The 20,095-nt window shown below is 40.2% G+C and overlaps 2 gene segments (V, D, J or C); both read left to right on the top strand.

Moving 5' to 3' along the window:
- Positions 1 to 4,238: 4,238 nt before the first annotated feature.
- LOC114685197 lies at positions 4,239 to 4,788 on the top strand. The segment is given in 2 exon segments: positions 4,239 to 4,328; positions 4,415 to 4,788. Coding segments are annotated over 2 exon segments (417 nt in total).
- A 13,704-nt stretch (positions 4,789 to 18,492) lies between these two features.
- On the top strand, positions 18,493 to 19,074 carry LOC114685196. The segment is given in 2 exon segments: positions 18,493 to 18,581; positions 18,668 to 19,074. Coding segments are annotated over 2 exon segments (450 nt in total).
- Positions 19,075 to 20,095: the final 1,021 nt, after the last annotated feature.

Genomic DNA, 20,095 nt, shown 5'->3' with positions numbered 1-20,095 from the left:
CTCCAGACTAGCAGTAAATATAAACAGAAAAGTTAAGGCTTTTAGGAGTTGTTCACAGAAGAATAATAGTATATAGAATTTATTTATCATTGTTTTTCAATACTGGGTATCACACACCAGATTTTGCATGAAAGAACACTAAGCCACTCCTTTGAAAACTATTTCTTCGATTATGTATCTGGATTCAACATTCACAGACCTTTGCTAATCCTTCTGAATTATTGACATTGGTTTCAGTGTGGCAAATAAGCTGAGTGGCGTCTCTCGTGAAAAACAATAAAATAAGATGTTAAATTATATCACAATTGTTTAATAAACAATAGATACTTTTTAAAACTTTCTCTATTACTTAGTATTGTGTCTTTCCTTTGCTCTAGGCATTTATAGGTCTAATACTTCCACCATAAACTCATTATATCGAGGCAGGGGATTATAAAATCTATCTCAGCAGGCTTCTTATATCTCACAGAACTTATCCTTGTGGTATTGGCAATGACAGAAGCAGACCATTGACACAACTCAGAGTAGCTGACAGGGAAAGGATCCATTCACAAGTCTCACACCTTGTCATAATTTCACTGATCTGATATTATAAAGGAGCAGACAATGATCATGCAGGGTCAAATTCCAACCTCAATTGCTGTGTCCTTCCTAACTCTGTTTCTCTTCCATGAGTCTCTGATACTCAGAGGGAGCTAGCAGAAGTGCTAGTGCTCCAGCAGACAATCATGAGCTGACAGTTTTGTTAATGGTCACATACAAAAAAGGACAGAGAAAACATACCAAGAATGGTATAGTGTGAAACTCAGTATAAACACAGAAATGAGGTTCTTCCCTGATTTGTTGGCACAACCTGTAGAGATATATCCTAATCCTTTGAAAGGCCAAGAATAAATTTATTCTATACACAGGCCGCAGGGCTCCTTTGAGAAACTTCATAGTTTATTTCTGTGATGGAAACAACTATTACACAAATGGAATATACACGTTTTACAGTTTTCAACATTCTCATCCATCAGAGAAATACAAATTAAAGAAAAAGTTTCAGATTTCATCTTACTGCAGTAAGAATGACATTTACTGAGGAAACAGATGACACCAAATGTTGATGATTCAATGGAGAAACAGGAACCATAATGCATGGTTAGTGAGAGTGTGAACTGTTGCATTTCCTATGAAATTTTGTCTGTAATTTCCTCTAAAAGCTAAACATAGAAATGTCACGTGACCTAACTATATTGTTCCTGAGCAGATGCCTATGGACTCTCTACTGCAAAGATACCAGGTCATTTTTATTCAGTGTTGTCCTCTTTACAGCATTTAAGTGCTTGAATCAGCCTAAAGGTACACCAGCTGATGAATGGACAATAAAGATGTGGTTTAAGCTTGTCTTCTGTTCTGTGGAGGAACCTGCATGACTCCATTTTAAAGGCAGCCACCATTATGCTGTAATTTTAAAAATAAATTTTAATTTACTGTGAGACTTGAGTTTCCTTCTGGTTCCTTGAAACAGACCTTCCCAAGCCCATGACCTTTATTTGTTTTGATAATACCCTCAAACATCCCTGACCCTACCAGTATCCTCCTAATCAAATGGTAGGTGACAATATGATGATTTTTCAGTTTTTTTAAATCCTTATTGCACCATTATCTCCCTTCTGTAAAATTACTCATGATATTACTCCTTAATATAGGCCCAAGATGTGGGTTTAGGGCTGCTCTCTTTAGCCTGACAAGATTCAGTCCCAGGCCAGCTCTTGTGTTCACCCCAGTAAAAATCTAGCTTACTTCAAATTTGGCTCAAATTGGTAGTGGTCTTATTCTTGGCATTGGGATTAACACTATCTGGACAAGCATTCAGATTCATGCTCCTTTTCATTAATCTTGTAAGATCTCTGATGGCAGATTCAACAATCACACAGGATAGCCAATTATATTTCTAACAAAACAGTTCACTTAACATATCTAATTGCTCATGAAAGTTATGATCCCTAGTCTCTGAACAGAAATGTTGGGTGTCCTTAGTGAAGCAGTATCCTTTGAATTCATGTTCCTACTCTTGAGCCTGCTGTCAAGAATGAATCATGCATGGTCAAAACTGAAAATGTAACATGAACATAAGCTACAACTCCTTTATTTATAGTGGTAACTGGTGTGCAAGATATGCTAGGTCAATGATGGTAAAAAGCTTGTGGGAGTAACCATCATTATTGGTTTTTATGGTCCTTACAAGAAATAGAACACTACACTATACTATTTGAGTGAGCAATAATCTTAGATAAGATAGCCAGGAACCTAGAATAAAAATAAATATTGTTCTATAAAAGAAGATTGCAATAAAATGACTCCCAATGACATTTTGTTATACTCAAAGATCAGTGCTTTGCTCATCCATGATGAGAAAAGCTTCCCACTGCAGCACTTGGGAACACATATAGAGACCCACAGACAGACAATATTCTGAGAGTGAGAGACCTAGGACACTGAGCACTATATGAGAAGTCTTCATCAAATTCCCTCAGGGTAGTGGAACACTGAAGCAGAGGAGAAAAGAAAATAAGAGCCAGAGGGATTAGACCCACCAAAGAAATAAGGCCTCTAAAACAACAGGATAGTTGCACATATATATTCAAAGAGACTGAGGTTTTATGCACACACCCTCATGGGTCTGCAGCAGGTGGCATCCTAGAGATGAAAGGGGAAGAAGACACTGTGCCCATTCCTAACACAAAAGCTACCTCCAGTTGATAACCACTTGCAAATTAAAACTCACTTTTCTCTAATGGAGTCTCACTGAACAAACCAACTACTCTTAAGCACAGGCTGGATGTGTAGCAGTAGATGGCCATCAGAAATCAAATTTCTATGCATTTTTGGAGATTTCTTGTCTCATAATATCACATGGCTTTTTATCATTTTATTATTTATTTATTATCCAAAAGTTCCTTTGCCTATATAGTACAGCTTCTAATTTAATGTTTTTATGGGCGTCCAGAGTATGTAAATCAGAAGGTCTCTGTATCTGCACCTGTTTCTTAGCCCTGTCTTGGTCTCTCTTCCTTCTGTTTGTTTTATTTGTCTGGTTCTGATGCGCTAGCTTTTGCTTGATCTCATCTTATTTTATTTTATTATTATTCACTAGAAGCCTGTTTGATTTCTAAAGAGACACAACAAGATGGGGTATCTGGATTGGAGGGCAGGTAGGAAGATTTTTGAGTTGAAGAGGAAGGAGAAACTGTTATCAGGATATAGTCTATGAGAAAAATGTATATTCAATGAAAAAAGCCTTACTATAAGTAAAGATTACTAGGAAATGAGGAAAGACAGAAGGACTAGTATTGTGGCCAAACACTTACACATGATGTAAACTGCAAGAGGAACCCCATTTGTACAAAAACCTGAAGAAGAAGAAGAAGAAGAAGAAGAAGAAGAAGAAGAAGAAGAAGAAGAAGAAGAAGAAGAAGAAGGAGAAGAAGAAGAAGAAGAAGATGAAGAAGAAGAAGAAGAAGAAGAAGAAGAAGAAGAAGAAGAAGAAGAAGAAGAAGAAGAAGAAGAAGAAGAAGAAGAAGAAGAAGAAGAAGAATGTCCTATGTATTTTAATCATTAGTCTCTGTGGACGGGCTATCTCACACCTACTCCCATGATACTGTCACATGTCTAACCCAGGTGGTCTCTAAGCCAGGACAGTATAAACAATGAATGGGATCCCTGAGTGAGGATCATAATGTGCAGAGTTCCCAGCTTCTCCTCTCATTATGTGTTTCTTCTACATTTTACTGATTAGATAGAGCAAGATGTATGTGTGGACCCTGTACAACAAAAATATGACAGTGTGCCAATGTTCTAGCAAACATGGAAACCCATCTCCTGGGTAGGAAAAAGGCCAACTTACTAACCAGAAAGTATTGAACTCAGAAACCAAGTGTGAAAAGAAGGTTGGCCCTGACATGTGACAGAAAAATAAATACAGGAGGAAAAGAATGTAGTTGGGGAGGTTGGACTAGGACGTGGAGGTTGATCATGCCAAGGTGTGTTTCCCGTGATCCCTGTAGTCCTCATGCTTTCTTGCTCCAGATTCACACTACAGGAAGTCAGGTACAGTGATGGGCACAGTGTAATAGACAAAAGGAGTGATATCTACCCTCCCCATTTATAATGACAAGGTTGACTCCCCATATGCAAATGCACCTTCTACTTATAAATTAAATCCTCTCCTTGACTGTGGGAGCTCACATCTCTCTCATAGGAGGCTGACCTTTGAGGAAGAGGAGGTGTAGCCTAGAAGATGATGCTGTTGGTTCTTCTGTGTCTGGTGGCATGCCTTCCTGGTGAGTGCTAGTTACCATTTCATACATGTGTCCATGAGGGGTAGGGATAACCTGTGATTGACAAAACTGTCTCTTCTTGTCTGAAGGTATCCTGTCTCAGATACAGCTTCAGGAGTCAGGGACTGGCCTGGTGAAGCCCTCTCAATCCCTGTCCCTCACCTGCTCTGTCACGGGTTACTCCATCACCAGTGGTTACTATTGGACCTGGATCAGACAGTCCCCAGGGAAAAAACTGGAGTGGATGGGGTACATAAATAATGCTGGTGGTACCTACTACAACCCATCCCTGCAGACCCGCATCTCCATCACCAGAGAAACATCCAAGAACCAGTTCTTCCTGCAGCTGAACTCTGTGACCACTGAGGACACAGCCGCATATTACTGTGCAAGAGGCACAGTGAAGAGACTTCAGCATGAGCCCAGACACAAACCTCCCTGCAGAGGAGCTCTGGACCAGTAGGGGGCGCTCAGCTCTTACCAAGTCCAGGAATTCAGAGCTGGAAGGAAAAACTGTTTTTCTCTGGTTTGCTTCTCACTTCCTCAGGTCAGAGAGGCTTTGGGGTCATTTCTCTCTGATTATGAAAAACTGTGTTGTTTTTTTCCCTAAAGTCACATTTGCCTGTTTCTCACTATTGCTCTCAAGATGCTGTATGTGGTAATATATTCTCTCCTTTTGGTTGTGAATCTCTCCTTTACCAGCTGAGCCTCTGGTCTTAGGAAATTTTTTAAAATGAAAACATCTTTGTGAACCTCAGCTGACCTTGGCATTGCATTAACTGTCCAAATTAGAAATAAATTCTGCTTTGGTTTCTCTACACCATTCACCCTCAGATACATCTATATGTCAGAGAACTTCTAGATTATTGACACAAAGCATTTGCTATTATGCATAAGGAGTATGTAATGGATTTAAATGGGGTCCATGCATCACTGCAGCTCTATTAACAAACATGTAGTACAGAGCAGGTCAACTGTGAATGGCTGAGGTACAATGACTCTGCTCTAAGAGTTCTACTCACTCCCAAACTTGGGATATTTTGTACAAAAATACATACATTTTCATTGTGGTTCAAAACATCTTATTAAACAAATACTCATGTGTTTATACTGATAATTATGATTTTTAAATATGCCAGTGAAGAATCCACCTGTGATATAGAAAAGAACTATAAGTTATATGTGCAGATACACCTGGGCCTGCACCATTACCATTTAATCTGTGATTTGTGATCTCCTCCTATGGAGTTTCAAGGGAATGGAAACTGAATCCCAGTGCCAACACTAAAACACACTGCCTCATCCAAGTGATAAAACAAAATCAGCAAAGTAAGTGGACTTAGAGCATGTGCCCTCTCTTCAGTTAACAAGGTTGACATTCAGTTCTGTGATGTTTGTCTAGTTCTGAGTGACCACTAGGGAAATTCTAGATGAATCACAGATGAGATATAATGTGTAAAAATATCCCTGAACTCTCAGAATTCCAAAGATGATGGCACATTGTGCATAGTGGTCACAATCCTGCACTGCACAGCAATCTCTCCATTGTGCATACATGTTTTCTGTATGGCCACCCACAACCAAAAGAACAGGCATAAAGAACCATGGACTCAAATATGAGATTTCTGGAGATGAAGAAGTAGATGGTCATCTAGCCAGGTCAGCCAGGACTCACAGACTGTCCTCCATTGGGAGGATTCTCTAAAGACGGCCATGCTTTCAACTAAAAGTTGCAAAGTGATGGGAGGAAGTCACAGCTTGGAGGATGAACAAAGGAGAGGAGGCCATCCTCATGTTCATTGCTATGTCTAGATGGCAGGATCCACATCATTCCTGAGTTGTCTGGGAGTTGATTAAGAAGGCAGAGAATCAAGAAAGTATCCCTGAGATCTATACCTCTAGTTCTTCTAGTCAACAGCAGGTAAATCACCCTGTCTGGGAGGGACAATTGACCTGTGTTCTGCTCACCTTTTATATACTCCAGCAACTGCACCATGAAGAATAACACCCAGATTTCAGACTGAAAGCTGAGCCCTGGCTGAGGTGCCCTTCTCTCCTTTACACAGGAATTTCCATCAAATATGTATGTCCTGGAACTGCTTTTCTGCCTGGTGACTGTTCCCTACCATGAGTGTCACAGCATATAAGGAAAGGAAACTGGGCATGTGGCCCATAGTTTGCGTTTATGATTGATGGTGTTGTTCACTATTCCCAGGTACACTGTCCTAGATGTAGCTGCAGGAATCAGGTTTGTCCTCATAAAATCTTTGCAGACCCTGTCACTGGCCTCTACTCTCTGGATTCTATGTAAACAGCCATCATATTCCCTGGGTCATCACATTCACAGCACCCAAGAAATCCTTAGAGTATGCTGGCACCATACCATGGAGTACTGGAGACACAGTTTGTAACTGGGGTTTCTACTCCAGCATCCGTATCAGTTGGCATACAATCGATAAACAAGTTTCCTTAAATCTGCACAGTCTGCTATGTCTCACTGTGCCAGAAACAATGGAGGAGTCTTCAGTGTGAACTCAGATACCAATCTCCCTACAGAGGAGCTTGGCACAACAGTGGCACTTAACAACTACTGAAGATACTCAGAACTACTAGATGCCCCTTACATCATAGGCAATTCTGAACTTCCACCATGGGCTTCCTCAGGGACAAACTTGTACATGAATTCTAATTGGTCTTCATAATAAAAACCCAGAGTCAGATATAGAGGTAAATGCTGAAAGATCAGACACAAAGGAGCAACCATCCAGAGTCAACTCTTACATCACCATCTCCTCAGCCAATAGAGAACAAGCTTCAGTCTCTGCCTGCCTTATATTTCTCTCTCTGCCCAGCCATATCACTATCAGATTCTTTCTTCCATGGGCAGGGATTAAAGCTGTGTGCCAACACAGCCAGGCCTCTATGGTTAACTAGTGAGTAGCTCTGCCCTCTGACCTCCAGGCAAACTTTATTTGTTAGAGCACAAATATCACCACAAAAAGCATATGTCTATTTGCATTTTAGAATATGTGGTTTCCCCTTCCTGTTCATAAAAATCTTCTAGAGACCCTTTAATATGTCCTAGTCTATGACAATTGCTATTGGCTTAATTTCTAATAAGCATATCATTATTTTGCCATGGTGCATCTCAGATATCCATTTGCAGCATACTATTGGATTTAATAAACATAAAAATAAATTTTTTCATGTTTTTCAAAAGGTCTGTAATTTTAAGACTTGGTGAGGATAGGTTCAGTTGGAAATCACAGGAAAATGTAAACAAATGAAAAATCTTTCAATTTATTTCCTCTCCTAGGGAATAATATACAGATCTTCCATGAATGAATGTTATTACCATAGACAGAGTCGGGGAAGATATCTACTCTTACAGCTTCCAATATGTTAATGCTGTAATAGGATAGAGGTAATCAACATTTTCTCACATAATGCTCATAAGAAACCTGCATCCTTGTAAAGATTATTTTCTGCCCCATTGCTACATAAAATATTTCTTTTTGAAAATGGTTCTTATCCCCTTAGCTTGTGGAAAAGTCTGAGTGACCATTGTGCAAATGTCAGCTGATGTCATCTATGGTCTCTGTTCTAACTCTTCCATTGGCAACAGAGTTCTTTATCATAGTTTGGAGCTTCTTTCTGCTGTTTTCTTGTTAACATTGACCCCATGATTACTGCAATGGAACTCTGTGTTTCTGCTGAAGGTAGGGACGCTGCAATGTTTCATCTGAGAGTTACACAAGCATCATTGGGAGAATTGATGTTTGGTGTTTGCTCAGTTGTGCTACAGATTTTAGGAATCTGTAAAAGGAAAAGAGACTCTGCCAATCTGGACCTGAGCCATCCCTGGATACTATTATAGTGATGTCAGCTATGAGCCAAGATATACTGGGGAACAAACAGACTACAGAATATGGGATTACTGACACCCAGACAAACACAACACATTGAAAATCACAGTGTGAAGGTGAAAACCAAGGGATCCATACTCTGCTAAGTAATGCCAAGGTGAAAGTCATCCCACATGGCTGCCAGTGACATATCTTGACCACTATGAACCTGCAGGTTGGGCACACTCTGAACGCCAGATGTTTCTGGATTCACTTCTCAAATATTTCCCAGGTATACAGAAGAAAATAAATAAGTGTATGAGCAATATTTAATGAATGAGAAATTAACTTTTTCTGTTAGGATTTAGACAAATGATTCTTCAACAATGATATGAGTCCAATTAATAAAAACAATTTAAGCACCAGCACTTACTTACCAAGCCAGGATTTCCTAATCATGCTCATTGAGTACTGAATAATGGGGCCAAGGTGGAGGGGTCACAGCAAGACTGAAGCTGTGACAAGTTTAATAAGAGCAATCTGGCTTTACATACGATTGTTAGCATTATAAGTGTGTAAAGGCTATAAGTTTAGTGTACTTCATGATATACCAACCTGCAGGGGTATGCAGGACCAACAGGGGGCACAGTGGAGCCAATAATCAACATGGTAGAAATGAGATGAGTTGTGGAGGGGACTCTGTAGCCTCTGTGGACTCCCTTCCTAAAGTCTGTTAAATGAACAATATCTTCTGCACATGATATGTGAACTCTCGAAGTTCAAGCACTGTAAAAATTCTTTGTTAAATCTTGGACAGACATTTATTTTCTCATTTATTTTATTAAGATTTATTTACTCTTCATTTTTTATGTATTCTGATTACAATTTCATGTATAGCTCCTCTCTGATCCTTCCCACACTCCTATCACTCAACTCCACAACATTTCTTTCTCTCTATAGTAAACAAATAGACAGAAAAAGAAAAGGATTTCAAAAAGTTATTATAAAACACCAGGAGCATACACCTGTGTTCTGCTGGAAAAGAAAATATTAACTGCTTTTACATGAAAAAAGATTAGAAATTCTCCTAATTTAGGTGTTTTTGAAATTTCCATTCTCAATTGTTCTCATCACTACCACCACCTGTAAATAATTTTTTTTGTCAGGAAAAAGACCTAATATCTCAGATGAGGATTCTATTTTTCAATTGAGTGATTAGGCCTTCATGTTAAATCCACAGAGTCTGCACAGGTCTCAGGAATGACTACTTGGACAGACTGGATTAGGAGGATCTGGTCCTCAGCCTCCTGCTGCCTGCCCTAGGTTTCCTCTCTCTCCTTCTTCTCCAGCTGGACTAAGTCCTTATCTAAGAAGTACCCTGCCTCATGAATATGCAAATCGTGTGAGTCTATGGTGGTAAAACAGGGATGTCCACACTAAAAAAATCAACATATGATCATTGTCCTCTCCACAGTTGCTGAGCATACAAGGTACTGACCAAGAAATGGAACTGGATCGTCCACTTGTTGGTGGCAGCAGCTACAAGTAAGGGGCTCCCAATTTCCTGACTTAAGGAGGGACCATACACTAAGGTAACTATGACATCCACTCTTCCTTTCTCCTCACATGTGTCCACTCCCAGACCCATCTGCAGGAGGCTGGAACTGAGCTGGGGAGGCCAGCAATCTCTGGGAAGATGTCCCCCAAGGCTTCTGACTACACCTTCAGTAGCTACCCTATCTCCTGGGTGAAACACAGTCCGGGGCAGAGCTGGAGTGGATTGGATGGATTGGTACTAGATATGGTAATGCTGAGTACAATCAGATAAGTTTCAGGGTAAGTCAGGGTATCTACACTGACTGTAGATAAGCCCTGTAGAATAGACTACATTTTGCTTAGCAGTATGACCACTGAGGACTCTGCTGTTTATTCCTGTGCAGGACACAGTGTTGCAACCCATATCCTGAGTGTGTCTATAATCCTGGAGAAGCAGGAAGTTGCTCTGGTACTGAAATAACAGAGAAGATTAGCCTGGATACTTACACAGAGATAACCATCCTGATTGTCCCTATTTCAGCCTCCTCCTCACAGTCCTATATGATGTTTGTCAACTTTTCAAATGAAGATCTGACAATAAAGTGATGCTGGTTAATGATGCCCCTACAGTACAACATGCCTTGACTCTTTGTCTATCAGTGACCACCTCTATTGTCATCCTTCTTCTTTAATGAAACAAAAAAGAGCAAGCTATGGCAATATATTGTCATATTTCCATACATATATCTATCTATAACTCTCTCTCTTTCTATAAATATATACTATATATATTTAAATCCAAAAAACTAGAACTATTGATGGTGTAGCTTAGAATACACTATAATATGAATTTGTCTAGGAAAATACAAATCAACAATATCAGGACAAACAAAAACTCCCTTTAAATTCAGTTTGATGTATGTAACACCACACCAAATGCTTTATTGGAATTCATCTCCATATATTTGTAGGGAGTCACTTTACCTTTCCTCATAAATCTAATTTTATATTTTCATTTATAGGTAAGTCTAACACTGAATTACTTTTGCTAATACTACTGAAATTTCTTATCATTTTGGAGATAGAGATGGAACTGAATGTCGTGCTGTGAAGTCCTCAGGGTGAGGTGTCTGTTACTTTGGCAAATACAATGTTATTCTACTCTGAAATCATTGGGGCCAGGGCAGTAGGATTCTAACCAGGCAATGTAAAATGGCTGTAAAATTCATGTCATAAGGAGCCCTGGGTGCTCATCACCCTGTGTTTATCACAAGTTCTTGATGGACATTGATTGATATTGACTGCACATCAGTGTATGGTGAATGATTCCAGACCAACACACACACACACACACACACACACACACACACACACACACACACACACACAAACACATGCGCGCGTGTGCAAAGGAAAAAAAGAGAGGTGGGGAGAAATTTTTGTTTTTAAAGGCAGTGAGGCCCATTTAGGGCCTGTATTGATTTTTGATTCTGTCATAATTTGACCTATCTGAATCCAATCACTTCTGTCATGCATGTATTTGTTTTTGTTTTCTTTTAATTAGGAGATCACAGACATCCAAGCTCTACAAAGGGTGAATGTCAGGAACAAAATAATTCTGCCATGGACAGCAATGTGCAATCTTACTTTTTTTTTATTACAGCAGTAACAAAACAAAAAGAAACAAACAAAAGAGAGCACAGTGAGATTCTGTCATTTATACATTTCCTTTTAGTCAGATCTAAGGCAACAAATTGTGGAAACAAGACCCAGTGACAAGAAAACCTAAATGTTTCCAATCTGACCTGACTATGCTCACATACATTAGCACCATTAGGTTGAGAGCTGATTAGAATGTTTGTTTGACTGCCAGTACATTTATTTTCTTCTGAGAATTTATTGTCACAGTTCATCATTATGCTTTCTTTTCCCCTAGAATAGTTCCAAAGAATCAAGATAATCAGGAAAGGTCTCTTGTACCAGTTAAAGGTGGGCAGAACTTTTTTATACTCTAAGGCCTAGTGTCCTCCCAAAGTATCAATATCACCATAAACTCTCTTGTTCAAATACAAACCATAGAGACAGGATAGAAAGGAAAGAGGGGTTCCCTTATCTGTGAACTCCAGAGAACGATCAACAGACAAAGAATGCTCTGATTCTTGCGTTATTGTTAGATTTGAAATGACTGGACCCACGCAAGGTTCATAGTGCTGACTACCTTTGGGGCAGGCTGCATTTTGCAAGGAGAGTCAAAGCTCGCATCCTCCACAGAATTCCATCTTATATCTGTCCTGATGCACCACAGTAACACAAGTTTCCTAAGACAACCTTCCTGACCTGTACAGAATTGCTGAGAGAGTCTGCCTAAAAATGTCTACAAACATTTCAGAGCAATTCCTACATTGGAGTGTGATTAATCAATTGCAGAACATATTCTGTCAAAGTATACAAAGGGTGACACAGTCTGATACTGTATTTTATGATTTTCAAATGACATCTAGATCATATGATCAATAACATTGCTCAAAACTTTTGCCATTAGACAACAAAAAGGAAAACCAATATAAACTCCTTATGCAGAGCCTTAAGTGCAGGTGTAGAGAGGCCCGCAGGGTGTTTCCTGACTCTACTCTGAGTTTATTCCTCTCATTTAACCATATCCAAGACTCATGGCACCATCACCTAGAAAGATACAAGAGCTGTCATGGAGAAGTTGAGTTAGTTCCTAGAATACATGTCACTCTACTAGGGATGCTACGATAGTAAGTAAGACTCAGTTAAAAGTCCCTCCAGTCACCTCGAAGACAATTCATCTCATAGTAGAATGAATTCCTCTCCAGGAAAACAAGGACCTGGAAATCTTGTCTCTTGGAGAGTCAATTTCAAGGCTCTCCATGCTGACTCTCATCCCCAATCAGTGCAGAGTGTCCTGTCCTGGGGAGGAGGCAAGACTGGAGGAATGAAAAAACATTACAGCACAGCCCCAGAGTGGAGGCTGTAGATTACTTTATATGTTTTGTTACTCACAAACTTAATTCTTTTATTACTTTAAAAATGTTTAAAAGAGTGACCTGAGGTACAGGATTTCCTCATGAAACACAGTCCTCATCAGAGTAATAAGTAATACTTAATAATTAATAAAAACAGAAAGTTTCAAGTTTTAAAATGTCATTTACAGAAAAATAATAGTGAATAGAATTTACATATCATTGTTCTTCAATACTGGGTATCACACCAGTGGTTTTGCCTGAATCAACACTAATCTACATTCTTGAAAACTATTTCTTCAACTTAATATCTATATTCAACATTCATAAAACTTTGCTAATCCTTCTAAATTCATCAAAATAGTAAAAAATTGGCATCTGTGACCAAGAAAACAAAAATAATCTTGAAATATATCAGAAATATATAATGAATAATATGTAGTTCTTCAGTTCTTTTCCTATTATTCATTTTGGTCTCATTCATTTGCTCTAGGCACTCATGTATCTAATACTTCCAACACAAAACTCCTTATACAGCTGCAGAAAATGCACACAAGGCCTCCCTATGCTCATGAAAACCAGCCCATCCCTAACCCTGCAGCTCTGTTTGAGGAGCCAAGCTGTAGATTCCAAGATCTTTTCATTCAGTAATAGCCCTGAATAAAAGCTACTCACCAAGGAGTTGCATGTGAGAGGAGATTTCCTTGTTACTTTTAAAATTTTTGGAAGGGGATATATAAGACCCTTTATTAATAAATAATTAAATACAATAAATAAAAAAGAAATTGAAAATGAAGTACAAACAGAAACAGTATGTACTCATTCATAAGTGGATACAAGATGTAAAGCACAGAATAATCAGACTAAAACCCATATCTCCAGAGAAGCTAGGAAACATGGAGGACCCTAAGAGGGATGTATATATTGCTCTGAAAATTGGAAATAAACTACCTCTCCTTAGTAAACTGGGGGTGAGGAGGACAATAGAGGGTAGGGGATCGGGGATGAGAACATGAGGGAACTGGATGGTCCAGCTGGGGGAGGAAGGAGTGGGAGAGCAATGAAAGAGATATCTTGAGAGAGGGAGACATTATAGGGTTAGGGAGAAAACAGGTGTCAGGGAAAAATTCCCAGAAATCCACAAGGATGACCCCAGATTAGACTACTGTGGAAAGGGTGCCTAAACTGCCTACCGCAGTAATCAGATTGATGAATACCCTAACTGTCATCATAGAGCCCTCATCCAATAACTGGTGGAAGCAGATGCAGAGATCCACAGTCAAGCAGTAGGCTGTGATATGGGAACCCATTTAAGAAGAGGGAGGAGGGATTATACCAGCAAAGGAGGTCAAGATCATTATGGGGAAATCTACAGAGACAATTTAACCAAGTAGTGGGAACTCATGAACTTTAGCCTGACAGTTGTGGAGCCTGCATGAGACCAGACTAGGTCCTCTGCATATGGGAGACAGTTGTGTAGCTTGGTCTGTCTGAGGGGTTCCCGGCAGTGGGATCAGGATCTATCCCTGGTGGATGAGCTGGCTTTTTGGAGTACATTGCCTATCTTGTGTGCTTGTTGAGTCTGCCATGAGTGAGCTAAGAAGTTTAATAAGAAGGAGCATTAACCTGAATACTTGTACAGATGGTGTTAATCCCAATGGTGAGAATAAAATGACTACCACAGTTTGAGCCAAACTTGAAGCAAGCTTGGTTTTTAATGGGGTGTACCCAAGAGTGGGCATGTGACTGCCTCTTAAGTGAGGTTAGAGCAGCCCAGTATACAACTCTTGGGCCACTGATAAGGAGTAAATTTATGAGTAGTTTAACAGAAAGGGGTAATAAAGAAAATCAAAAAAACTGAATAAAACTTCAAGTGCCCCCTCCCCCATTTGATTAGGAAGGTTCAGAGAGGATCAGGGTATTCTCAAGAACAAACCAAGTCATCGGTTGTGGAAGGTCATTTTCCAGGAAACAGAGAGCAACTCAACTCTCACAGTAAATAAAACCTTATTTTTAAAAATACAGCATGATGACTCCTGCCTCTAAATTGGAGTCAGGGAGCTTCCTCCACAGAACAGCAGACAAGCTTCAACCACATCTTCATTGTCCATTCATCAGCTGATGGGCCTCTAGGCTCATTCCAGGTCTTAGCTATTGTGAAGAGGGCAACATTGAACACAAATGATCTGGTATCTTTGCCATAGAGACTTGTCAAGTGTCTGGCCAGTATTGATGTAGGTAGGCAACATGACATTTCTATTTTTAGGTTTTGGATGAAATTCCAGACAAATTTTCATGGGAACTGCAACAGTCCACACTCTCAACCACCATGTTTCATGGTTCCCATTTCTCCAATTAATTGTCAACAATTGGTGTCATTTGCTTCTATAATAAATGCCATTATTACTACAATAAGAGGAACTTTCAAACTATTTTTTTAATTTGTATATCCCTGATATATCAATATGTTGAAAACTGTGAAAAGTGTTTATTAGCCATTTGTGTTATGGTTGTGTTTCCATCATATGAAAAAACTATGAAGACATTCAAAGCATCATTGCTGTCTGTCTGTAAAATGAGTTCATTCTTGGCCTTTCAAAGGATTAGGAGAGAACTTTGTAGGTTGTGCCAACAAATCAGGGAAGAAACCATTTCCATGTTTGTATTGAGTTTCACCCTATACTGTGGTGGTATTGTGTTCTCCAAAATATTGTGTACTCTAATAAATTTATCTGGGGTCAGAGAACAGACAGCCACTAGATACAAAGGCTAGAAAATGGTGGCACTCACACCTTTAATCCTAGCATTCCAGAGATAGAAATCCCTCTGGATCTCTGTGAGTTCAAGGCCACATTGGAAATAGCCAAGCATGGTGACACACGCCTTTAATCCCAGAAAGCCAGCCTTTAATCCCAGGGAGTGGTGGTAGAAAGCAGAAAGATATATAAGGTGTGAGGACCAGAAACTAGAAGATTTTGGCGGGTTAAGCATTCAGGTTTTTGAGCAGTAATTCAGCTGAGACCCATTCCGGATGAGGACTCAGAGGCCTCCCGTTTGAGGAAACAGGACCAGCTGAGGATCCGGCGAGGTGAGATAGCTGTGGCTTGTTCTGTCTCTCTGATCTACCAGCATGGACCCCAATAACTCGCCTCAGGTTTGATTTTATTAATAAGAACTTTTAAGAATTCATGCTACACTATACCATGCTTGGCATGCTCTCTCTGTCTTTTGTGTAAGTGATCCATTAGCATGACTGTCAGCCCAGGATTGTCTGCTGGAACACTTTGTGCTGCTGCTTGTTCCCTCTGAGGGTCAGAGCAGCAGGGAAGCAGAGTTAGGAAGGTCACAGTGATTGAGGTTGGGATTGGAACCTGCCTGATCATTGTCTGCTCCTTTAAATTGTCAGATCAGTAAAATACTGACAGGGATTAGGAATGGATCCTTTCTCAGTCTGGACCTCTGATTAATGTCATTGGCTGCCTCTGTCATTGCCTTCAGGCCACAAAGATAAGGTCTAGTTAATACCAAATGCCTACTGTGATAGATTTTATAACCCTCATGCCTACACTTCCATCACTTACAAAGATGCTTATGAGCTGCTCCCTCCCACAAGAGAAAAGGGGTAATGGCTAACATTAAACTGAACAAAGAGAAAGAATGTTCACTGCAGGAGGGAGACACTAACAGTCACAGGAATTGCCCCATCTTCATACAACTCCAGCTTCCTAAGGATGATTTTCCTATCCTTGTCCACATGGGAGTATATGGAAACACATACAGAGATCCACAGCCAGACAATATTCTGAGAATGAGAGACCTTGGAACACACATCATTATATGAGAAGTCTTCTTTTAATCTCTCCCCTAAGAGTTCATGGAACACTGAAGAAGAGGAGAAGAGAGTGTATGAGCCAGGGGACAGAGATACACCAAGGAAGTAAGGTCTACTGTGATACATGCACAGTCTGTTGAGTCTGCACCAGATGAGGTCCTAGAGTTGAAAACGCAGACACTTGCACCCATTCCTAGTCCCTCATCATCTCCAATTGATAACCAACTGCATATGAAAAACTAGTTTTCTCTAAGGAGTCTCACTGAGGAAACTAACTTCATTTCCATCAGTAGATGGTTACTGTAAGCATTCTGTCCTTAATTACATCATCAGCATGCGACAGTGTCCCCACCTAAAAAGTGGGTGCGCCCTCTGTGCAGCCCTCTTTCCTTTCCCTGTCCTTCCTTCCATCTTTCCTCTCCCCCTCTCTCCTTCCTTTCTGCTCCTTCCTTCTGTGTGTCCTCTCCCCCTTTCTCTTTCCTTTCTGCTCCTTCCCTCTGTCCTCTCTCCCTCTCTCCCCCACTCCTCTTTCTCTCTCTCTCTCTCTCTCTCTCTCTCTCTCTCTCTCTCTCTCTCTCTCTCCTCTCTCTCTCTCTTTCTCTCTCTCTCCTCACCTTTCTCCCAATAAAGCTCTAAAAACATAACTATGTCCTGTGATTCCCCTCCAGCACTTTCCTCCATCAGTTTGCCCCGTGGCGGCAAGCCAGGAGCAGCGCACCATTTAACCAACAGTTACCCGAATTCAAACTCATTTGGAGGGTCCTTGTCTCATAATATCACATGGCTTTTAAGTCATTTTACTTATTTGTTTACCTCTTATTTTATCCTAACTTTTCATTTTTATATATATATATATATATAGCATGTCTTCTAATTTTGTGTTATTTATGGGATTCCAGAGTCTGTACATCAGGAGGTCTCTTCAAAGGCATCTCTTTCATCTGCCTTTTTAAAGCTCTTTTCCTTCTGTTTGTTTTGTCCTGTTTCAATGTGTTAGTTTTTGTTTTATCTCATTTTATTTTATTTTATTATTATTCATTAGAAGACTATTTGTTTTCTAAAGAGAGACAGCAACATGGTGTATCTAGATGGAAGGGGACTAGGAGAGGTCTTGGGTATTGGAGAGAGAGGAGAAGCTGTAATCAGGATATATTATATGAAAAAATTTATATTCTCTGAAAAAAAAGATTTGTAGGTAAAGACTACTGGAAAGATGAGAAAAGAGGAAAGGACTCATATTGTACCCAGACACTGAGACATTTTGCAAACTCTAAGAGGAGCCTTAGTCTGTAAAGAGACCTGAGGCAGAAGAATGTCATAGGTATTCATATCCGTAGTCACTGTGGTTTGGCTACCAAACACCACTTCCATGGTATTATCACCTGTCTAACCTGGGTGGGATGTGAACCAGGACAGGATAAAGAATGAATACGGTCCCTAAGAAAGGTTCATGGTGTGCAGAGTTCCCAGCTACTTCTCTCAGCATGTGTTTTCTCTGCATCCACAGAGTAGATGGAGCAAGAAATAGGTGTGAACCCTGTGCTACAACAATATAGCAATTTTCTAGGAAATATGGACATCCATCTTATGGTTGAGAAACAGGAAGTAAAGCAGGGGCAGTGTGGGCTTACTAAACAGAAAGCAGGAGTTCACGAATCAAGTGTGAAAAGAAGGTTGGCACTGACCTGACTCTGCAGAACAGGATAAGAATGCAAGTGGGGAGGTTGGACTAGGAAATGGAGGATGGTCATACCAAGGTGTGTTTCCTGTGATCCCTGTAATCCTCAAATCTCTTACACCAGACTCCAACTACAGGAAGTCAGATACAGTGATGGCCATATTGTAATAGGCAAATGGAGTAGTATCCACCTTCCCCATTTCTAAAGAAGAGGCTGACTCCCCATATGCAAATGTACCTTCTAGCTCTAAGTTAAATCCCCTCCTTGACTGTGGGAGCTCACATCTCTCTCACAGGAATCTGACCTCTGAGGAAGAGGAGGTGTAGCCTAGAAGATGGCACTGTTGGGTTTTCTGTGTCTGGTGACTGCCCTTCCTGGTGAGTGTTAGTTACCATTTCATACATGTGTCCATGAGAGGTTGTGACAACCTGTGATTGACAGAATTGTCTCTTCTTGTCTGAAGGTATCCTGTCCCAGGTACACCTTCAGGAGTCAGGGCCTGACGTGGTGAAGCCCTCTCAATCACTGTCCCTCACCTGCTCTGTCACTGGTTACTCCATCACCAGTAGTTACTGGAGCTGGATCAGGCAGTCCCCAGGGAAGAAGCTGGAGTGGATGGGGTACATCAGTTATAGTGGTAGCACCTACTACAACCCATCCCTGCAGAGCCGCATCTCCATCACCAGAGAAACATCCAAGAACCAGTTCTTCCTGCAGCTGAACTCTGTGACCACTGAGGACACAGCCGCATATTACTGTGCAAGATACACAGTGAGAAGACTTCAGCATGAGCCCAGACACAAACCTCCCTGCAGAGGAGCTCTGGACCAGCAGGGGGCGCTCAGCTCTAACCAAGCACAGGAACTCTAAGAATTTAGAGCTGGAAAGAAAAAAATTCTGGTTTTCTCTGACTTTTCTTCTCATTCTTTAAGGACAGGGAGGCTTTGGGGTCATTTCTCTCTGATCATGAAAACTGTGTTTTTCTAAAGTCACATTTGCCTATTTTTAATTGTTGCTCTCCTGATGTTGTGGGTAGTAATATTTTACTCTTTTTGGTGGTAAATCTAGTCTTTATCAGCTGTGCCATCTCTGGTCTTAGGAAAAATTTTTATTTAACAAAAATGGCTTTTTGAAACTCAGCTGGCCTTTGCATCATACTAATTGTCACATTAAAAAAATGAATTCTACTTTTGATTCTCCATGTACACCCTCAGATACATCTGTATATCAGAGCCCTTGCTAGAGTATTGACACAAGTAAGTTGCTGTTATGCCTAAGGAACGTGTTGTAGACTTAAATGGGTGTCCACACATCACTGCAAGAGTGTTACCACCCCTATAATGTAGAGCAGGAATTTCAAGAGTTCCATTGTGCATGGCTCTGGTCTAAGGACTTTGTGTTAATCATTCCTAAATTTGGATTGTTTTGTACAAAAAGTACATAGTTTTGCATTGTGGTTAAAAACAAATGCTCATGTGTTTACAATGATAATTACTATTTTTTAAATGTGTCAGTAAAGAAACCACATGTAATTTAGCAAAGAACTCTATAAGTTATGTGTATAGATACACCTGGGCCTGCAATATTAATGTTTGACCTGTGATTGGTGATCTCCTCCTACAGAGTTTCATGGGAGTGGATACCTAAGCCAAGTGCAGACACTAAAACACAGTACCTCATCCAAGTGGAAAATCAAATCAGGAGATAAGCGACCTTATACCATGTGTCCCCCATTGAGTTAACAAGATTGATAATCAGTTCTGTGATGCTTTTTTCAAATACTGAATGACCTCTTCGGGAATACTATAAAAACCAAAGATGAGAGACAATGTGTGAAAATATCCCTGAAACTCTCATAGAATCACAAAGCAGGTGGCACAGAGTGCATAGT

The sequence above is a fragment of the Peromyscus leucopus genome, chromosome 14 (genome assembly GCF_004664715.2).
Source record: "Peromyscus leucopus breed LL Stock chromosome 14, UCI_PerLeu_2.1, whole genome shotgun sequence".
Lineage (NCBI taxonomy): Eukaryota > Metazoa > Chordata > Mammalia > Rodentia > Cricetidae > Peromyscus > Peromyscus leucopus.
The sequence above is the reverse complement of the archived record's forward strand: the minus strand, read 5'-3'. Positions and strand labels throughout refer to the sequence as shown.